The 21,787-nt window shown below is 42.4% G+C and overlaps 8 protein-coding genes across 8 annotated transcripts; 5 read left to right on the top strand and 3 right to left on the bottom strand.

Annotated features, from left to right (window-relative positions):
• Positions 1–402: 402 nt before the first annotated feature.
• Positions 403–1,608, bottom strand: Bfra_011486 (uncharacterized protein; the record flags this gene model as incomplete). The annotated part of the gene is made up of 1 exon (XM_037341812.1): positions 403–1,608. The coding sequence occupies one exon, from the start codon at positions 1,606–1,608 to the stop codon at positions 403–405; it is 1,206 nt and encodes a 401-aa protein (XP_037194669.1).
• A 1,157-nt stretch (positions 1,609–2,765) lies between these two features.
• Bfra_011487 (uncharacterized protein) lies at positions 2,766–3,695 on the top strand (the record flags this gene model as incomplete). The annotated part of the gene is made up of 1 exon (XM_037341813.1): positions 2,766–3,695. The coding sequence occupies one exon, from the start codon at positions 2,766–2,768 to the stop codon at positions 3,693–3,695; it is 930 nt and encodes a 309-aa protein (XP_037194670.1).
• Positions 3,696–4,027: 332 nt separating this feature from the next.
• On the top strand, positions 4,028–4,289 carry Bfra_011488 (uncharacterized protein; the record flags this gene model as incomplete). Its single annotated transcript, XM_037341814.1, is given in 2 exon segments — positions 4,028–4,104; positions 4,124–4,289. 2 exon segments carry the CDS (start codon positions 4,028–4,030, stop codon positions 4,287–4,289), a joined length of 243 nt encoding a protein of 80 aa, XP_037194671.1.
• Positions 4,290–4,454: 165 nt separating this feature from the next.
• Positions 4,455–7,450, top strand: Bfra_011489 (putative atpase aaa+ type core protein; the record flags this gene model as incomplete). Its single annotated transcript, XM_037341815.1, has 5 exons — positions 4,455–4,605; positions 4,662–4,795; positions 4,849–6,141; positions 6,189–6,693; positions 6,747–7,450. 5 exons carry the CDS (start codon positions 4,455–4,457, stop codon positions 7,448–7,450), a joined length of 2,787 nt encoding a protein of 928 aa, XP_037194672.1.
• A 317-nt stretch (positions 7,451–7,767) lies between these two features.
• Positions 7,768–10,284, bottom strand: Bfra_011490 (uncharacterized protein; the record flags this gene model as incomplete). Its single annotated transcript, XM_037341816.1, has 5 exons — positions 7,768–8,846; positions 8,910–9,008; positions 9,060–9,149; positions 9,840–10,197; positions 10,243–10,284. 5 exons carry the CDS (start codon positions 10,282–10,284, stop codon positions 7,768–7,770), a joined length of 1,668 nt encoding a protein of 555 aa, XP_037194673.1.
• A 472-nt stretch (positions 10,285–10,756) lies between these two features.
• Bfra_011491 (uncharacterized protein) lies at positions 10,757–11,899 on the top strand (the record flags this gene model as incomplete). The annotated part of the gene is made up of 1 exon (XM_037341817.1): positions 10,757–11,899. One exon carries the CDS (start codon positions 10,757–10,759, stop codon positions 11,897–11,899), a length of 1,143 nt encoding a protein of 380 aa, XP_037194674.1.
• Positions 11,900–13,225: 1,326 nt separating this feature from the next.
• On the top strand, positions 13,226–14,668 carry Bfra_011492 (putative fad nad-p-binding domain-containing protein; the record flags this gene model as incomplete). The annotated part of the gene is made up of 1 exon (XM_037341818.1): positions 13,226–14,668. The coding sequence occupies one exon, from the start codon at positions 13,226–13,228 to the stop codon at positions 14,666–14,668; it is 1,443 nt and encodes a 480-aa protein (XP_037194675.1).
• An 821-nt stretch (positions 14,669–15,489) lies between these two features.
• Bfra_011493 (putative snf2 family helicase protein) lies at positions 15,490–20,292 on the bottom strand (the record flags this gene model as incomplete). The annotated part of the gene is made up of 4 exons (XM_037341819.1): positions 15,490–19,177; positions 19,356–19,652; positions 19,707–20,167; positions 20,221–20,292. 4 exons carry the CDS (start codon positions 20,290–20,292, stop codon positions 15,490–15,492), a joined length of 4,518 nt encoding a protein of 1,505 aa, XP_037194676.1.
• Between the last annotated feature and the right edge of the window lie 1,495 nt (positions 20,293–21,787).

Below are 21,787 nucleotides of genomic sequence, written 5' to 3' on the forward strand. Positions count from 1 at the left end.
CAGTTACAAGAATATGGTGTGTAAATATGTTTCAGTGTTGATGGGAGAGACTAGCTAAATTAACGAACTGCTTTTTTCTTCTTTTCTTTTGGTTGTGTAAAGATAAGCGAAGGAAATAAAAGTATGTGAAGATATGCTATGTTTTATCTATTCCATCTGTCCGTTCATGTCAGACCTAGCCTCAATGCCATAGTAGCCCACCCTAATTTCCCGAATTATTTGGGCGCTGAATCCGTTCTTAAAACCCCGACTGGAATTCTGCGCCCCGCAATTTGTTCGCTTGTAAAGCTATTTTTCCAGGTGAATTTCCCGTTAATATCCGTTCCATCCTCAAAAGTGACCAATTTACCACGGTGCTCCCTCAAAGATCTGTGCCAATCCCTTATACGGACTCAGAATCGTTCAATCAGCATGAGCGGGCAAGTAAGTATCGAATCCCACAAAATGATACCTAGGCTCTGGACAACGCTTCATACGTAAACGCCAATCTGCATCTGCATCAAATCGCGCAATCATGCCTACGCCCGGTGCGTGCACCTTCCAGAAATTCATAACATCGTCCTTGAGTCTAAATCCAGAGTCAAGCTGTCTAAGAAAGCTTCTGAAGCAATGATCCACATCTGCCTTTGTTTGCATCAAACTATAGGGACGTTCTTCGTGCAACGATCCATCTTCATACTCGAAATCTTGATAGTAGAACTCATCGTTGACGTCGAAAATCACTTCTTCTATATCAATGAGCGTTTCGGTCATCGGGTCTTCGTTTGAAATGATGTATGTTAATTTTTTAAGATGAGGACATTCGACACTGATTACACCGTGTATCAGACGATCAACATCATCTTCTTGGAGACGATAGTGTGGCCAATCCCATTGAAATGGTCTTACATTGGCGAGGGCGATATGCTTAACATTTGACAAGTCAATGGACCCACCGACGAAGTAGAGGATGAAGAGCTGACGATAATCAATGATCAATGTATCAGTCTCGGGTCGAATATATACATGGCTCAAAGAGCGGTATCCGGATCCTCTCTCATAGAAGATGTTGCGTCTACAACGATCCCAGAAATAGTTGGGAGGGAAGTAATTCTCGTCGTACAATGCATTGTAAAGCTTTGACTTTATACCTCTGGAGTACTTCTGAAGCTCAACTTTTTTGAATTCCTTGTTGACCTCTGTATTGAATAGCCAAGAAGTATTGAGCAATGGTGCGAGGTGCATGTCAGGTAGCATCTGAAAATTCAAGATCATGTTGAAATTGTTGAATTCAGTTCTGAATCCCATTCGGATGAGACGCTTCTCAGGAAACGCGTACTTCAAGATCATGATCTGGACCTCGAGAGGAAGAAACTCAAATGCAAAGAAGCTATCGTCCTCGGTTGAGCATTCGAGAGCCTTGAAGGCCTGAGATTGACTTGGTGTGAGCCAGCTTGAAGTAGGGATATCTATATCCATGTTATCCATAGCAATGATTGTATCATCCATGATAGTGTTCTCCACGGTTGACTTCTTCATAGCCGTCTTCTTCCCGGTCTTCTTCTTCATGAGTGCCTTTCTCATGGCTGCCCTCTTCAGGATTGATTTTTTCATGGTTGTCTTAGTCATGATCGTCGTTTGAAAGATTCAATGTGTGGATAGAGTTGATTTTAGATTTAGTTGGAGGAATTTTTAAGTTTGAGCTAAGTTGTTGTTGATGGAGAGTTGTGATTGGCGTTGGTGTTATATTCTATTAGAAGGAAGGAAGATTAATTGGAGGATTCCAGCAGTTCCTCGACAACGACTATATACCAATTAGATGGGAGAATTTACGGTTTGAGTACACTCTAGGCTATTGCATCAATTTTATGAACAGGAGAAGCTTTGATTTAGTGCACAAATACTGGTACAGCTCTACGAGCGCGAATCACAAAACAGTGAGATGGCTGTTAAAATCGGTAGATGCGTATACAACCATAATGATCGTGAACATTCTTTTACCCAATACGGTCTGTTGTTCGGCCAGTTATATATGATCAATACGGCAATAGCCTCGAGATTCTCTGATGCGACTTGTTAAAAACCTATGTGACGAATATAACGTACCTATGTGATTACTCATCACGCTATCCTCAATTTAAGACTAGCTTGAACTAAACGACCTTTTATTATATGAGAGATAAAGACATCCCTTAAGGATCTTTTTTCTCTTTAGCTTTCTTATTCTAGTTCATTTGACCTCTGTCGATACGCTCTAGCACGTGACCGCAACACAGAGTCTACCTCGGTCGTCCAGCAAATTCAATGATCAAACAATACGGCGCCAGTGCGATTTTACCGTGATAGGGAGATGACAAACGAATCTGTTTGTAGAGATTCAGTAAACATCATCCTGACCGTCAACCAATACGACTCGTACTGCAGACCTGTATATATACACAACATACCTTCTTCTATTCTGAGTTGCTTTTGGCTCGTTACATCCACCTTCATCATATTTACAAATACCAAGTCCACACCCACTCATCTCAAGCCGAATTACTCAAACGGTCTTGCTCACAGCTATTCAATCAATAACCGTCCGCATTTAGTCTAAGACAGCGAATCAAACCAACCGCATCACCAAAGAAAAGCTTTTTCCAATTCACAATAATATTGAGATTCCACAATACAATGGGAGAACTTCGAGCAAAGGGTCCACGATCCAAGATGAGTCCATTTGCCAATCCTTCGAAAAGCAATCCCACGATGTTCTCTCGATTCAGTCAATTCCTCCTCGAAATTCAATGCATGATCTTCGAGCAGGCATTACCACCTCCACAAGTCATGAATTTCCGCTTCTGAATCCACAGGAAACGTGGTGGATTACCGATATAATCAACTTCGGATCTGCGCTAGCGAAATTTCCTGGTGTTTCATATCTTTTAGAGACCTGCAAAGTCTCAAGTTACACTATGCATCGTTGTGCTGGTCTTGAGAAGATCGAACTATTCCGTGCTCCAACTCGTCACTTTCTTGACACGACAGAGACGATTCCTGATACCCTTAATTACCTGTATCTTCGACCGTCGATTGATATCTTTATGGTCAGCATTGACAGCCTAGTCAGATTGTATCGAATTGGCGGCTCGATAGGATCTCTATGCAATATTCAGCAACTAGCTATAACAGGAATGGATTACAATCTTTTCGATGACTGCGACGACGAAGAGATAACGACTCTTTTCGAGAAGCTCTGCAATATCGTTGAAATACACTGCCTAGCACTTGAGAAACTTCATCTGGTCATTGGCGACACTGAAACAGTTCCGTTTGGCGATGTAAAGGATAGTCTTGAGTTGACTCGAGATTTAAGACTGATCGAAATAGACGATGACTTTCAAGATTTTGATTTAGAGGAGGACAAAGAGAGGCAAGAAAATTACGAACTAGAAAGCCTCAAGGAAGAGATGAATAATACTTCCGAGTATGTGCAACACGCAATGATGGAACTAAGGGGCTATATCGAGCAAACGGAAATGCTATCAGACAGTGATGTAGCGGATTACTGGAGGAAAATGAAGGTAGTGCCGGCCGCAGTAGGCTGGTTGGAAGGTGAGAAGAGACCACAACCATGGTTTCCTGCACTATCATCTGTGCTCCCATGCTATGATAATGGAGCCCCTTTCGATACATACCAGGGGATAGTGGAGCTCTTTGAGGGAGCGGATTCATAGATCTGTCGAACTTGACATAATGTAAACTTGCGCACGAAAGTACTCTCGAAATTTTAGCGGGAAACTCCTACTTCAAACTTGGAAGAAGTAGATTCCCAGGTTCCAATCACTTGAGTTTTGTCCGCACTTACCTCGTTCATATTGTGGAAGTTATAAAGGGATACCCGTGTCAATGATTTAGCGAGAAGCTAGTGGGGAAAAGCGAACATAAACAAGGTCAATATCGGAGTGTGTGTACTAGTAACGATTAGCCAAGAAAATGCAGAAATACTTTAGACTTTTGATGACTATGAATACTTAACTATATTGCATGATGATTTAACTCATTTAAAATGACAAACAATTGTGTGAATGTTTATGATACTCCTGCTGACATAGATTTCTCCCGTGTATATCTCCCTATAACCACGTACTGACATATGATTCAGGTTCCTCCCATGTCTCCCAATGAAGTTTCACAAACAAAAGTATTCTCTCACCCAAAATCAGTCTGCTGACACGCAGCCCAATCTATTAACTTTCAGCTTCGCGCCAAGCCAAGACGCCCACATATTTCCTGCAGCCCTAAAATGCCTGCAAATCACGGCCCGGTAATCGTTACACAGCCCAAAAGCTGACATGCGGGGTGTCGGTAGAACTTTATGGAGCTGGTGCCTAGAACATCGAATTCGATAAGAAGGAATTATTTTTCGCATTTTTGATTTAGAAGAAAGGTTTGGAAATAAAAATCGTGAGATATTAAAGAATCAGCGAGAAGTCATGGATTCATCAGATGGGTTTGAACATATTACGCAGCCTTTGGAGGATGTAAAAGAGAAGGGTGTGGTGGATAATGATGTTGTGAGTGGTGAGGGGAGAACAACACGAAAAACAAAATTAACGACGACGAGGAAGAGGCTACCGGTGACAAGTAAGCAGATCTTAGCATACCAAATTCTCAATTTCATCCTCTGATATTTCGCAGAGACTCCAAGGCCGCTCAAACAAATCCTGAAGATGAGACGCCCGAAACACGTCCAACTTGGACCCGAATGCATCTTCGATACTTGTCCACCGAAGTTTTGGAAGAAAACAACATAGATTATGTAATCGACAGTCAGGTATGTTGTTTAGCACTTCAATTGCGAGCTTAAATGATTAATAAATGTAATAGAATCCAGAGTACGTCTTGATTCAACGTTGGGTTCCCGAATATGAGCAAGATTTTCTTTGGGCTGCAACTCGTGCTTCACGTACCAGACGCAATTCCGAGAACCGTCGCTCCAGCTCTCCATATCCATCACGTGTTCGTTCCAACCGAGCTTCGTCGCCTGGTATCATTGAAGTCCGTGTAGGTAAGCAAGGAGCGGAGCTCAAGCTTGATATTAATAGAATGGAATTTAAAGATTGGGCAGGATCAAAGTATATGGAGCAAAGAGGGAAACATGTGCTGGATGTTGCGGTGGAGGATGGAAAAGCGATCAGAGTTGCGATCAACTCAGAGGCTTTGAGAGACGAACTGAGAATAGTGATAGGAGCTGGTGTGGGTCTTGTGATAAGTGAATGGCGTAGAGTTTTAACAGGGCCTTGGAAGGTACTTGTGGAATATGAGGAAGCGATCAAATCACGATTGCACAAACTGGAGGAGATGATGAAATCTCGAGACGAAACATTGGCGGAAAACCCGGTGGAAGACAAAAACAAAGTGACCGATCGAGTTCATGAAGACAGAAGATCAGATCGCAAGGTCAGATTTAGAGACCCCCCCTCCAGTTGCGAGGTTTGTGATGTTGTCTATCCTCCTCACGAAACCCCTCTCGCATGCATCGATACTAGAGTGGCCCACTTAAAGTGTCTGATCGAATTCATGGACTACGATCTGAGACATGTTTTCGACCTCCGACAACAGATCAAAGACGGTTCTGTCACCGAAATTGCTTTCACTGATCTTTGGCATTTATTCAGTCCCGGCGATCTGATTGTCACCTACCCCATGTCTCGTGCGTATCGAGTCTTTCATACATCAGGTGGTCGGCTGCGTTTATCTAAACCTGAGTTATTTGAAAAGAAAACAGTGGGCTCGCCTTTCAATATTAACTGTTTTTATATGAATTCTGATTGGAAGACCGTTGGTCCGATTCATGAAACTTTAAGAATATCAGAGTATGCTGGAAAGAAGCCAGTGTCGGAGCTACTAGTTGAGCTGGATGGAAAGCTCATGACAGAGAGAGTCACAGTTTTTCCCCTTAAACTACTCTCAATCAGTGAACAGGAGGAGGAAACTTCACATCTGATTGCTAGAGGAAAGAAATCGAGAGCCTTCAAGAAAGGTGATCACAAGTATTATTTAGGCAGTGCTGGGGAGGAAGTGTCGAACTCGTCAAATGATGAAGACTTAAAATTTGCAGGGCGACCACCAGGGTACGGGATGGGCCCTTTCGTAAATTTAAAGAAAGAACGCGAAGAAGTAAGTAAAGCGTCTCATATCAGATATTGGAACTAACATTAGAATAGATCAAAAGCGAAATCATCATAGACAGCGAGTACGAGACTGAGAATAAAGCTATTGGTCTTTTTGACGCAATTGAATTCGATTCCAGGGAAACCGCTGAGAATTGCACTCATTATGGAGTATCGAACAATCAATACTTCGATGACCGCGGCTTTCAGAGAGATTGTCGATGCTCGGACTTGGTCGTGGATAATGTTGTTGATAATGATCGTGCGGCCAAGTACAAAGATGATATGCACCTCTTGCATCCTTGTGATGTTAACGATGAACTCGAAGATGAGTTTCTCATGCTATTGCCGCCCACGGTTGAAGGATTCGTACTGGAGAAAAAGAAATGGAAGATGCTGAGTGTGGATACGATAAGTGATCTGAAGCAAGAAAGCGTTGACAATCCTGTGAATTTCAAAGCTCTCATGGTACCTGAAGGACACGAAAGTCTATTGAAAGCATTGGTGGGGACGCACTCCAGCAGTCAATCACTTCCTTCCAAAACAAGCAGGGATCCATGTAAGTTCTTGAAATAGATCAAAATAAGAACCATCTACTAATAAAAATAACAGCAAGCCTAGCAATTCTGCTCCACGGACCAAAAAGCACGGGGAAATTTCTCACCGTGAAAGCACTCGCCTCTCATTTTAACAGACCGCTGTACACCATTACTAGCGCAGATCTCGGTATAACCACATGGGATGCTGCACGGGAGCTTGCTACCCATTTCAAACGGGCCACAAAATGGAACTGTATAATTGCAATTCCAGACGCGGAACGTCGGTTCCCTCATCGCAAGAGCCCTTCAGATGGTGATTCCAATATGTCAGGGTTATTTCTAAGGGAATTAGAATTATTCAAAGGCGTTGTTATTTTAACAACCGATACGAAAGATGATGTGGAGGAGCAAGTTGTGAGAGGTATGAATGTATGTCTCGGAAGCGATTTCTGGAGCAGATCAGAAAACCTTCGAGTTTGGCAGCAAGTTTTGAAAAAGCGTGGAATTTTCCTTGCAAAAGATAATGATGAACTGCCGGCAGGAACTACAGCGACAATTGCGGAAGCGGACTATGATCGTTGGTTGAGATTCATAAATGGAGAATATAGAACAGGAAAGCGGTGGAGTGGAGTGGAAATGGACAATTACTTTGATACAGCGTTGGCTCTGGCGGCATATGACACCGATTCTACCAGCGGATCGATGTATATCTTGAAGGACAGTCACTTGAGTATTGCAGCAAGGGTTACTGGTACTTCAGTTTTCTCCGTATTGTAGTGTCACTTTCGCTTTTCATTACAATATGTGACTGAGCAGCAGTCGTCACAGCATAGAATAGCAAAGATAGAATTTTTACAATGATTTAATATTTTATCTTATGGATAACCTATTGTTCCTGATATCCCAGCAATCAGAGTATCAGCAATACGTACTCTGCAACTCCATTCAGTACATAGTAGCCTTGTCGAAGAAGGGGAATCCTCAGCCTCTAAATGTTACTAAACTTCCGATCAATATCCTGGACTACCAAATCTGTCGTCTAGCATACCACCACTTTCATAACTTCGCAGAATATCTGCGTCCTATACCCTTTTCTAAGCCCTGCAAACTAGCTTTCCGTTGGCATCATGGGGTACCCACGCGCCCACACCCATAATCTTCGTTGTATTTTGCATGTGATCGGGCCTAGCTCGGAAGCCAGGGAGGACCTCGACATTCTTCCAATACTTAGCCTTGTCTTCGTCGTCAACATGTTCATTCAAATACTCTGCTAGCACACTCGATGTGTCTCTTAGCTCAATAACCATCTTCTCTTGTGTAAACAGCTCATCGATTCCAAATCGCTCACCGCCTGCCACGGAGCGTTCATCATATGATTCATCATGAAAATCAAGTTGGTAGAACTTTTCATCAACATCAACAATGATGTTATGTGTATCATGTTCAATGACATATGGGTCATCGTCGTCCTCCTCTGTGAAGTCGATACCGAGAAGGAGACTGAGTTTCTTCAACGTCGGGCAGTGCTTTTCGGCAATAAGAAAGACCCATTTCCAGAGATTTCGAGCTCTTAATTTACTTCCATTGTGTCTATCTCTCTCTAACAGGTTGTGTACCGCCAGATGTGTGATATTTTCAAGGTTCATAGAGCCGCCATGTTGATACAACATCACGAAATCCTTTGCATAAACCACCAATGTATCCTTGGCAGGGCGTAGCCAAGTATGATTGCGTTGCGGAGGTGGTAATGTAAGATATTCGATGTTCAGGTGAGGCTTTTGCTTCATAACATAGTTGTTCTGTCGATTGTTGTTATCTGGAAAAGAGACAGCAATTCTTTCGTATCCGCCGCTTGTTACAGCCTCATTAGAAGCTTTACATGCTAGCAAAATTGGCAATAAGGGAGGAGATTTGGCACTCCAGGCAGAGGTTGTGATTGTGAAATCTGTATCCGAGTGATAAATCTCTCCTGTTTTCTTATTCTGACGAATCATAGTAGGAAGCTCCTCAACGTCGATCTCAAACTTCAAGAGAAGTGGGTCAGAAACAGGCAATGCCAGCTTGAAGACAATTCTCTGTAGCTCCGGAGCAAATCGACTAAACGGGTGAAATTCTGTCAAAGTTGCGGCATCGGGTGGATTGGTTGAGTCAGAAGAGTTTGATTGGGGCGCTTCTAAAGCTATATTTTATCAGTATATGTGTGTGAAAAAATATTATAAAATGCATGAGGTCTTACCACTGGTGCTTTCAGATACTGAATCATCATCTGATGCTATAGAATCCTCGTCGCTATGGCTCTCAACTGCTGGTAAACTTGTTGATAGTTTGTCTACTTCTATATTCTGTTAGGAAATTTACAAAAAAGAACTTTTGGAAATATTTTTACCTTCATAATCCTCTGTGGAAGACTCTTCATACAAGCTTGAAGATTCTGAATCAGATGTGTCACTTTCAGACAATATTGTTGACATTGTTGCTATGGTGTATTGTTTGTCGCACATTCGAGTTCTTAGTATTGAAGTATTCAAGTATTGAAGGTTGTCACAATAGAGAAAAACTCATTATCCCATCAAGAGAATCGACGTGGATAATCTGTTGAAGAAGATTACCACTTTTGTGGTGTGACCTGAATGGATTGAAAAGTAAAATTGAAACCTATAAAGACTTCGAGAGTGTATAAACAATTCTTGAGCACAAGGCTAGCTATATAAGTAGAGCCGAGTTCCGAACTGACATCAAGGAAACTTCGGGTAGATACGGTTATTTCTTTGGGTGAATCTTCGGATGACAACATGAAGATAACAATAATTTTATGTCTTCCATACAAAAGAGCCAATACCCAGTATGTCTGTGGTTTGTAAAATTCACTCCATTGTGTGAAGTGAAGAGTGTAAATGAGAATCTATCCTTTGTTCATCAGTTGAAAGACGAATAGCATCCATTCTGTTAATTTGTCGTTTTTCTTAAGATCAATTTGATTCACCTCACTTGAGCTAGCTTAGTAGACGTAGTTATATTTTGTGTATTCTCATGCATGTTTACCAACCCTCATTTCCTTGAGAATTTTTACCAAACAAAAGGTAAGAAAATAGTATTTTTTATTCCCACTCAACCCTCAACATCATCTATGCATCACCATCTATCAAACACTAATTAGGTTCCGAACAATGGAGAGTGTCCCATCTGTTCCGCTCAAAATTTGTAGTTTGAAGGGTCCCATCATTATTGGAGTATACATAGGCATCTAGATGCGGAATGTAGAGCTCGGATTCATCAAATGGATTTTGTGACCCGCAGTCTAGGACAGAGACCACCTGAACATTCTTCCAGAATGCCGTACTTTTTCTGCCCATCTTCTTGTAGACTGCATCAATCTCAGACATAAGCCTAGACGAGGTGTCCATTATTGATTTTGTTATCCAGTACATATTGGCTTCTGGATTTTGTATTTGTGTCCTGACCGGATACCGGAGCTTGAGCTTCAGAAGATTCTCATCAATGTCGATAAATCTGCCAATGGCATACTGATTGATGGAAGATTACCTGAAAAATGATACAACAATACTAACTCTTTTGATATTTGGGCAATGAGTTTCATCTACTGTGAACATGATTATTCAGAAATTCATCAAATCATTCATATCTACTTAAACCTTGCTGCACCGTAGAATGAGCAGTGTGGTGTGCCAATTGGATAATAATTAGCTAGTCTTGCAAATGAACTTTGTAGCTAAATCTACGGTATCATGAAAATGAAATCAGTGTTGATCTTTTGTCAACTTGTTGTTTTTGATGGTCAAATACGGCCTGACACCAATATTCTCCTATTCATTTAAGCGAACCGTACAGAGCGCTCTACCCGCTACCAATTATGTAAATAATGAGGCTTGAAGTATGAAGCTGGTACAACCATCTTTCTCCACCGTACCGTTCACATTTTACTATATCAGTAACGATACAAACCTTCTGTAATCCATCACTTTATCTCTCGGAATTACAAACTCAACTCCCAACACGTCCCAAAGCTGTCGCATAGGAATGAACATACCGATCACGTTGACAACTCATTCTTTGCACCACACCATGTGCAAAGACTGTCCTCCTTTAAACCCATGGGAAGAGGGGTATCAAGATAATCGAGATCCACGCGATGGAATTTTTGAGAAGTTCAGCCTCCTTCCAACAGAAGTTCAATGCGCGATCTTCAGGGAGGCGTTACCAAGCCCCCAGGTCATTAATCTGGCTTTCAAAATTACTGAAACCCGCGATCACGGTGCGCGAAAAATAATTCGACAGCTGGAGGTTTCCATACCCACAAATCCCAGCATGCTCCCATTACTTAAAGCCTGTGCTATTTCAAACGCCGAGGTATATCGAAATGTTAAGGATATCGTAATCACACGTCTGGGAACGAAGAATCCTTTTACGATTTCGAACCCAGTGCTGGGGATTCCTCCGCATATTCGTGATTACGAAGTCGTAAACCGTTTGAAAGCATCTACGAAGCCTAACACGAGAGGTTATACTTATATGAGAGTAGATAAAGATATCCTCATGCTGGATGCTGCTAATGTCTTCACCTTATACAGCTACGGTGGTACTATTTTGATGTCCAATATCAAGTATCTAGCGCTGCAAAATGCCTCCCTTGATGGCATGAGCTGGGAGCTTCCCGGAAGCATGCTTGGTGTAAATTACGAGCTTCATCGTCTCCACATTTTTTTCAAGATTATCAGTCTACATTGCCCGGCACTCTCTAAAGTTTATTTTCTCCTTGACGGTCGCAATTATTTCCATTTTAACGAATCACCCGTTCAAAGCCAAAAATTGGAATTACGGATCCTTGATATGGACAGCGATTTCTTCATTCAAGACTTTACTGGTATGGAAACGGAATACAAGGCGGAAGGAGAATGGGAAATATCAGCGAGGATGAGTCTTCAAGAGGATGCTAAATATGTGATGAGAGATTGGAAGCAATACAGGAAAGCTATCGTTCAGAATACTGCTCGGGATAGAGACGTTGTGAATTTTTGGAAGACTAGAGAACCAATTGTGGGCCTGGTGGGCTGGTTCTATGCAGATACCCAAGATGAATCTTCAGTTTTACCTCTTCCTCGAATGTATATACCTTCAGTGCTAGCTTGGTTGCCGGCTCATGCTGATGGTACTATCGTGGATAAGTATAAAGGATTGGCGCAGATATTTGACGGTGCTCCATGGTAGATTCAGAAGAGGTGATGGAATGAGCTGGCGGATTTTTTGACAGAGAAACTCTCAGGAAATATGATGGGGTAATAAGTCTTGCAATATAAAATTTATCAGCATATCCAATTTAGGAATTCAATGCGTCAAATAGTGAAATGGTGATATTCCTATCATGCAAGATCTCCCTCGTGAGTAGTAGCCCTCCCGTCCTTGACGTGGTTGCAAGAATCTCTCAACAATTGCAATTGAACGATAATTCTCGTTCTTTTTGTTCGAGCAGAGCCACAACGTTACAAGCCGTTTTGTTTTTCCTCCGTTCCCATCGTGTGAAGCATCATATATCCATAAAGTTTCCAGTACATACTTGAGTTCTTTACCAAGATTAGTGATCATACATTATCCTTATCATGAAGTCTCCTTGTTCGAGAAACATGGAGAAATAATACTACTCACTCACTCGAGCGAAGTAGTTCCCATTCAGCAAATTCAGCGGAAGATCACGTGTAAAGAGAAGAGAAACAGGAAACCCCCATCAATATCTTGTCAAGCTTCAAAGTCTTAAGCTTCGACACTCTGACTTATACCCTAAATCTCACTTTAAAAATGTAGTTTAAATCAGACGTGCAACAAAATACACAATCTCAGAGACTAAATCACGGGGCATCGTTGGCTATTCTCGGTTAAGCTTATGTGGAGGCGAGTCACGTGTCACGCGGTTGGACTTTACTTTGTCCAGACCGACCTCCACTCTTCTACGTCATGATTGATGGACTCCGAATACCGATTTTCAAAATTTGTATCTCGGAATGTTCTGATAAATATCGACACGACAATCCTTCTCCACAGACAGCAGCGAAATTCTAAGATTTCTGTCATATGTTAGGTAGGCAATTGTTGATACGTTTTGCTAATTGTGAATTCCCATTAAAGACCACAATTCCATGGAATCTTCGATCAATCTACTGGATCTAGATCACGACAGTTATGGATCCCACATACGCTAAAAGATATCAATGCCGTCAGTACATGGAACTACCGCGTACCAAGCTATGCAAAATACTGGTAAAATGTAAGTTGAGGACCATGTAGGTACAATACTTCCCCGAGTATCCATTGTATTGATAAACATTCTCTTTCCCTGTTTTCTCTACATTGTATAATTTATATTTGGGGATGTATAAAAGTCGTTTTCTGGAAGGAAAGTTTAGAGTTAGTACTCGAAATCTTTGCACTTTTGTTACTCCAAACCCTGGAAGGATTTCGATCAAATCCAAAACCATACCAAATAGAGTTTCGAAACCCTATCTCTACCCCGCCATCATCAATCAAAAATCTCATTTCAGCATGACCCCAACTACGAGAAGCAATGGCTCCAAAACATCAATATCCCGTCCTCCTTCAACATTTACAAATGAAAACTCCTCGCCACACCCTCAATCCCACCCCCAAAAACCAACCATAGCCATCATCGGCACCGGCTGGGCCGGCTGGACTCTCGCTCAAGAGCTTTCCGCCACCACTTCCTCAGCATCTCCGTACAACATAATTGCCATTTCCCCCTCACGAACCATGGCTCTCACTCCCCTCCTCGCTTCAGCCGCTTGCTCTATCTTCGATTTCCGTCTCGCCGAAGAACCCGTTCGTCGGCGAGATTCCAAGTTCGAAAAATATCAAGCTCTAGTCACATCTGTTGATTTCAAATCGCAAACCATCAAATGTAAAGCTTGTATTGGAGGAAGTGGCGTGAGTGGCGAATCACTGGATTCCCCAACTTATAGTGATATCAAAGACGATGAAGCGCATTTCGATGTGAAATATGATAAATTAATCTTAGCTCCCGGATGCGAAACAAATACTTTTGGAACACCGGGAGTGAAGGAATTTGCTTTATTTATGAAAACAGTACCGGATGCGAGGAGACTGAGAGAAGGAATATTGGATTGTTTGGAACGAGCTTCTTTACCTACGATACTCGAGCAAGAAAAAAGGGACATGTTACATTTCGCCATTGTTGGAGGCGGACCCACCGGTATCGAATTGGCGGCTGAAATTGACGAATTGATTCAAGAACATCTTGGAGCAGTATATCCAAGACTAAAAGGATTGTGCACGATTAGTATCTACGACGTTGCAGATCGGCTACTTGGACAATTCGACGAAAAACTCAGCGAGTACGCCATGGAAAAATTCGAAAACAGAGGATGCGTCAAAGTGAAAACGGGAAAACACATCGAAGAAATAAAAAGACATAGTATGGCCGTCAAGGAAGAAGGTGAGGTTCCATTCGGAGTAGTAGTATGGGCGGTAGGCAACACAGCGGGAAAACTCGTCGAAGATTTGAAGTGCAGAAAGAGCGAAGGATTACAGAGAATTCTCACGGATAAATGGCTGAGAGTCCTCAAGCCGGATTCTGACGGTGTAGAAGGAGCAGGCGCAGATATTATCGAGAATGTCTACGCGCTCGGGGACGCAGCTGATATCCTCAATAACGAATTACCGACTACGGCGGAAGTTGCGGTGCAGAAAGCAAAATGGCTGAAACAACACCTCTTGGGAAATCCAGAAGAGCTGGGCAAACCATTTAGTTACGAACAGAAAGATTTAGTAGCGTATATAGGACGAGGTGATGGGGTCATACAGGGAAAGAAAGATTGGACGGGGGCGTCGGCCTGGTTGGCGTGGAGGAGTGGGAGTATTGCGTGGACGAGGGGATGGAGGAGGAGGGTTATGGTGGTGGTGAATTGGGTTGCCAATTGGGTTGATGGGAGGGAGATTGCTAGACGGTAGGGGTAATGGGTAGGAATGGGGGAAATAAGGAGGAGAGTGGGGAAGAGCGAAGATAGGGAGAAAGAAGCAAGGGGAGATGTGAGATTTCGATACTGTATAGTTTTAAACCGGGAGAGATGCATTGTATTGTATAATATCCATGCAAAAATAATTTCAAATGATCATTCTAAACACCCACTCTAACAAAATATTCCTCCAATCCATTAGCATCATTAAATCTGATCCGGAACCTACCCACAAGTCGCTACTCGATTCAAGACTTTGCCAGCCACCCCCGTCTCTGTGTCTATCATCGATTTAGCTCCCTCCTCCAATTTCACTTCAGACACTTGCTGGGTCGTCTCATAAGCACGTTATTACGTTACACATCCATATACAAGTAGACTGTGGGTATAGATATCTACCATTTCCTCACCTATATTTGTAGTCTACACTCTTATTATTCCAAACAATTCCCTCATCATACCTACACGTCACTTTTAAACAATATTCTTGAGTAGAAATAAAATGATATCACTTTTAGCAAAATGAAATGAAATTATTCTGAATCTATTTTGTAATTTTCTGTATTGGATCTCTAACAAATATCATTATCTCATTACTCAAAACATCAAGTTTTGTTTTATCGCTCGCATCATATATGCATTACTATTCTTTCTCCCATCTGAACTGTTGAGATCAATCCAGACAGTAGCCTAGATATCATAACTATCGCGCAGACCCGCGTTTTTATGACGTTTTACCATATCACCTCTACCCACATGCGTTCACCAAACCATGCCACATTAAAATCAAGTCCTCTACATCATGGCTGGCTGCTCTTATGCATCATACAAGTTTCCCTGGGAAGCATCGGACTCCGCATTTGTAGCCTCATCTTCCGCATCATCTGCAACCTCTTTGTCCTCCATGTCTTCATCTTTTTCATTTTCGAAGGGTTCTGCCTTCTCCGCCGCCAGTTCCTCATTTGGAGGTTCATTCATTTTCATTGAAGTATTCGATGGTGCACTCGTTGTTTTTTCACTGGTAATTTGTCCAAATTCTAGGGTTTCCCAAACTGATGGTGCAGGAGCAGATGGTCCAATACCACCGAATATACTAGCACTGGGCTGAGTAGCCTTGCGTTGTATGATAGCTGTTTTTTCCACCATTTCTTTTATTCTATCCTCTAAGTTGAGTGTTTGAGCAGGGCTATGGCTCTGGGTTTCATGTCTTCGTGAATGATTTGACGTGTATTTCGCCTCAATTCCTTGCATGGTCCCACGCTCTTCGCCTTGCTCTTCTTTATATTTTTCGGTTTCCTCTTTGCCATCTTCTTGTACTTCTGTCTCAGCCAATTCTCTCGAGACTTCCGATGGGGTAAACTCATTATGTCGATCATTTCCAGCCGATCTTGTCTTGATGGGCTTTGTGCGGAGAGATTCTGGATGATGTTCTTCGTTCTTTTGATCATTCTCATCTGTTTCCTCATCTTCGAGAAGAGGCTGTCCGGTCTCTGTAGTTAATCCGGATTGACTTCTCGTAGCAAAGCCAACGCCGCGAGCAGAATAGGATGATCCAGCCTCACCACTAGTAGAGGCATTAACAATCTGATGCGAAAGCATTAAACCATCAATCCAGCGACCTAGTCCCAGTTCTTGTTCATGAATCCGCTCCCGAAGTCCTCTCTTATAAGTTGCAAGAATGAAATTTGAAATCTCATACCCTAAGGTATGGCTTAAATTGCCTAATCGAACCACATTACGAGTAGTTTCACCGCCTGAAACTGAGTGTCTGCTTTCCGTCAATTGGGCTGGAACGGGCTCAAGAGTTCCTGATTCCGTCGTAGGGACCACATCCTTATATGCATCAATCAGAGAGCTGTTACGCTTTTCAAACGCATGTTGCGGGTAAGAAAGAGGAGCAAATTGTTCTGGACCTGGTAATTCACTACTCGCAATAGGGTAGAATCGAACATTTTTGATCCAGTCATATATCTTTCGGTCGTCGAGGATATTCTTCAGATGCGCGTGCTCTTCGCCGTTCATTGTGCTTCGTCTTGTCAAGATCACCTCCTCAATACTTCCGTTCAAAACCAAAGTCTCGACGTGTACAGGGCGGAGCTGACCGATGCGGTGAGATCTCTTGATAGCTTGTGCCTCAACTTGTGGTGAGAATACTGGGTTGACGAAGTATATTCTTGATGCTGCGCTCATATCCAAACCAAACGCGGCTTGATTCACATCCATGAGCATAACACGGAATCCAGCGACGGAGTTGAACTTTACAACACATTTTGAACGCTCAGAGGTTGAATCTCTCTTGGTGTATACTAAATGCTCGATGTTTACACATTTCAATGCCTGCGCAATGTAATATCCCACGTGTTCGGCCTCGTAAAATACAATTATCTTCTCATTTTCATGGTGAAGGAAAATCTGGTCCATGAGATATGAGAGTTTAGATGAAGCTGTGGATATGATAGTAGACTCTCTCCACATGGGGTTCTTCACTGAAGTTGAGATTTCGGGCCTTGCACTCGGTCTGTGATCTGTAAAGTGTGCTTGTGCTGTTCTGAATTCGACATGGTCTATATCAGCGTTTACTGCAATCCTGCGCATCAAATTCTCTCCAAAGTTGGTGAGTTTAGTTGTATCAAAGACAGATTCGGATGGATCGACGAGGCTACCACGACGATACGTATAAAACACCTCTTTGGCAGCACATATCATACTAGCGCCCATCAAGGTTGGATTCCCATCATGGTAGTCAAGTGCCCACGCACGCCTGATTTCTTCCGGTAGAGGATTCTGTACATACATGGCCATTTCATGTAGTTGACTAACGGCTGTGAATATGCCATTCGAAAGGGCTAGCTTTCCAGCTCGAATCGCTTCTTGCAAAAGCTTTTTGTCTTCAGGATTGATGTCATCCTTTGCAAGGAACTTCTCTGCGGTTTGAAGCGAGTTTTCAATCATTGCCTTGGTGTAACCTGACCAAGTGAAAGAAGCTTGTCGTAAGTTTGAAAACAAAGTAAGAAGCGCTCTCCTATTTTTCGGATGGAAGAAATAGTCTACACCTTCTCTTTCCGAGGTAACAGCATTTATGGTAATCATCATCGAAAATATATTCAACGACAACTTATCCTGAAAACATCCTTCGAGGGAAACGATTTTCTTGTTTAATGGGGGAAGTCTAAGTTGACCCGTAATGTCTCTTGCTGTATGTCGGATGATCATACTTTTCAAAGTAGACTTAAGAATTCCCGGATCGCCATGGATCTGTTGATTATATCGTGGTTTGATGACTAGATCTAGCCAAGATGCTTGATCACCTACCACAGCCGTGTTTGCCCATGGTCGAGCTTTAAGATATGACTTCAATATATTTCCAAGCTTCTCAAGGTCCTTAGTCTCTTGCATAATCGACACTCCTTTTGAGTTAGTGCAGCTTTTCTCTAGGGGCGTCTTGGCATTTTCTGGACCGAAAAACTTCGTGTCATTATTTCTGAGCTCACAAGCCCTCGAAAATTCGTCGTCTTTTCCATGAAGCCCGTTCGTCGGAGTTCCAGAAATAATCCAACGCGCATCAAGGTGCAAGAAGTCAACCATGATTATCGCATTTGACTGTCCGCTTTTCGTTACATTCCCGAAGCCATGTCCTTCATCAGTGATCAGGCGCTTGAAATGGAGATCTCGAAGTGGAGAACGATATTTAAAGGCTTCTGCCGGTGCATTTTCTGTAGATATCTCGCAAGCGCAGTTAAAAGCTTCCGGCCTTCCAAAACAGTGCTCGCAGGTAATGGTGCTCTGTGGGCATGTCAAAGTCTCCTCTGTAGCCTCCCTTTCAAATCTCCTTCTGCCAAATAAAATGATGTCGTACTTTGCCAACTCATGGGCGGCAGGTACTTGAATTTTCATATCATTTATAACCAAATAACTCAAGCTGGTGGTATGTTTCTCGATCTCTTGTATCCATTGGTGCACCAAGTTGGGTGGAACAACTACAAGTGTAGACTTTGCGAGCCAAATCTTCTTCTTAGTTGAGGCTATTGGACGACGTGTCTCGCGAGCTGGTGGGTCAGGCTCATACCAATAGTAGCCAATTCCTCTAGTTAAGGCGGCATGCATTTGGCTGAATCCAAGTTCTCCTTCGGACTCCATCTTTCCAAGGACTATCTCCCACGGAATTCCTTGTCTGCCGACGGTCGAAGCGCACATATCGAGAAGAGAACCCGTCTCTTTTCGCGTGGGAATAGAGTCAATGGAGTGCTCATCTGGCATTTGAGGTCTCAAATATTTTGTTGATAGGATCAGAGCTAAGCAGATTAGAGTCTTTCCTAGACCCATATCTTCTGCGCATATTCCACCCCTTGGAGCTTCGTAAAGGCGTGGCTCCCTCAAACAAACGTTCGCACTCAAATCACAGTAAAAGCTCTGTCCATACTGATCTTGTATTCTTCGAAGACGTGGATCCATAATGTATCCTGGCTGTGTTTCCCGCTGCAACATCATAGCAGCCGTTTGACATCTGTTAATGATTGATAAGTTAGTCCTTGCTGCTTCGGAGTGAGGGATGAGATAAAGATAAGATCAGGACATAGCCATGCTACAATCGAGTTCAAAAGAAGATTTGCTTGAAATGGTAACGCACAACTAAGTAGGGGGGGACGGCGGAAGGTAGGAGAACTTGTGAGCTGGCTACTTACTGATATGGATGCATTTGAGTATCTGGATTCAGCCCCTGGACATTACCTGTCAGGAGAGATCTCATCGCATCTTGTACATAACGATCTCCAACGATCACCCCTGGGTCTGGTTTTGGAGATGGTAGATTGTTAAACATGTCAAAGAGCGAGACGACATCTGTAAATTCTTTGTCATCCAACTCAGAGTTGATGTGCTGAATTGGTGTGTCATCTGACCATGTTCCTTGCCAAGCCGCATTTGAAACGTCTAACTTGTCTAGTAAGGCCTCCATGCCCTTACGAAGTTGCTTCATCGAACTGAAAGAAATTAGCACGAGTCTGGAACCAATGCAGTATCCAATAAACACTTACCGATCTAATACAGCATTTCCAATATCATCTGGTAGTATATAGACCCTTACTTGACCAGTATTCTTGTCTTTTGCCTTGAACTCCATTCTGATCCAACCAGCATTGTGTATTCCAGTGTACTCAGCAAGGGCAGCGGAACGAAGCAATTGACCTTGTACAGTATTTGGTAGATACAAGATACTTTGTTGGAAGTTGGTGATATCGGAAGGAAGGTAAAAAGCATGCCAACTTCGACACGTAAAAACTTCTTCCGTCAAGAGCGAACACCCGTGCTTATGTATTCGAATTGATCCTGCAGGGATATAGTTGGTAAGATCAGAGAAACATGAGTTTTTGGAAGCTGATATTGAGTCTCGAGATGGAGGTGGTAGTGCCGCGAAACTTGAATCCAATTTGATTTGTTGAGCCGCCCAATTTTTTTGATTTGGATCCTGTCCGACTGCGCCTTTCTTTACGTTACTCTATATAGTATGATTAGGAAGAACTCTTGGCATCAGATTATTCATTATCTTACCCAGATACTCTTCATTCCAATATATCTCTTGTTGTTAAAAGGATCATCACTGGTGGGAGTGGGAGGAGTCATGTTGGTTTTGGAAGATCGAAGCAACCTCGAAGAATCAGAGTACTTATAACACTGAAGTAATCCAAAGGGTTGAAGTCGCCAATGGATAATGCTTGATCTCAATATTAAAGAAGACCATACAATATCCGACCAAGTTCAACGAATTCAGAAAATGTGATGAAGACAGCAGCTTTAGGCAACACTATTAACTTAGTATCAAGCAAATAGTATGAATTGTTGTAGATTTAACAAGGTCATAAACCGGAAACAAATATAACAAAAAGTGTGCGATATCTATCAAGGACCAAGAATTGAAGGTTGAATGTTGATATCAGGAAAGTCGGGTATCAAGTTGAGAAAGTAATCAATATCAAGAAAGGGACTGCACAAGTTCGAGTGGCATGGCTTAGTGTGTGGAGGTTAAGACACTAAGACAGATTGGGAAGATCCCGACGTTCCGATGTTGATGTTGTCACGTTTGTTTGTCAGCATAATCAACTACATCTCATCACTCTTCAAAGTTCGTTTATGTTTGAAACTTGAAATATGGAAGATATGAGTTGGAAACAAATCATTTCAACTTCTGATAAGGGTTTCGATTGGTCTAGAGGTAGATATTCATGTACAACGGTGCATTGATGATGTATGTTAGCTGACCAAAGAACTAAAATATACCCCAGTCAAGCACTCAGCCCAGAGTTCTTACCATGGCCCCCATCAACAGACTCTCGAACATCCTCCCTGTTTTTGATAGCCTAATGAAGCTCGTCCCACCCAAACCTACACCAATCTCATAGTTTTTCAACGCAAATATACCTTCCTAGAAAGTCAGTTCATAACAGCCTGCTCACCTCAATGCTTCTCCCAACTCCTTCTCACAATTCACCTCTCATTATACCTCAAACTCTACAATTAGCCAGAGCCACCACCTTTTCTATAAGATCTGCAACCTCCCTAATCATGAAAACATTTGTCTCTCGGTGAGCGCAACAAGCATAATAAAATATAAGTTTCATTTTGCTACAGGCTCCTTGCATATAACAGGAATTCAGAAGTGAAAGCTAGATGTTAGAATCAAGTATTTCACAGGTGAAAGCTCCTTTCCTCAAAGATGCCATCATAAAGTTCTGTTTGCTAGATAGTCGAATATCACTAAGCCATGACTTTCAGTTCGAGAAAATGGTGATAGAATTGGAGAGGAAAGGAGCTTTTTGTGTGCTGCTTCTGGTCCTTTGTGAGATGTCTAAATGAACCAGTGGAGAATTTGTGTTGCTTTTAAGTATTGTATTTGAACCTCGGGGTCGTAGAATACGGAATATATGCATCTAAAACGTTCTTGTTATTGAAATAGAGAGAGGTCAGACCCGGGAATGTTGGTGGAATCCAGTTGGGAAGAGAGCCATGATGTCTGCTCATGTCAAATTACAAGCGGATTGATCAGAATATTGATCTCAAAGTTTGATATGGTGACCGTTCCACTAGCAGATCGTTGCCAAAATATCAATAGATAGCATCC

This window comes from Botrytis fragariae, assembly GCF_013461495.1.
Source record: "Botrytis fragariae strain BVB16 chromosome Unknown tig00000037, whole genome shotgun sequence".
Lineage (NCBI taxonomy): Eukaryota > Fungi > Ascomycota > Leotiomycetes > Helotiales > Sclerotiniaceae > Botrytis > Botrytis fragariae.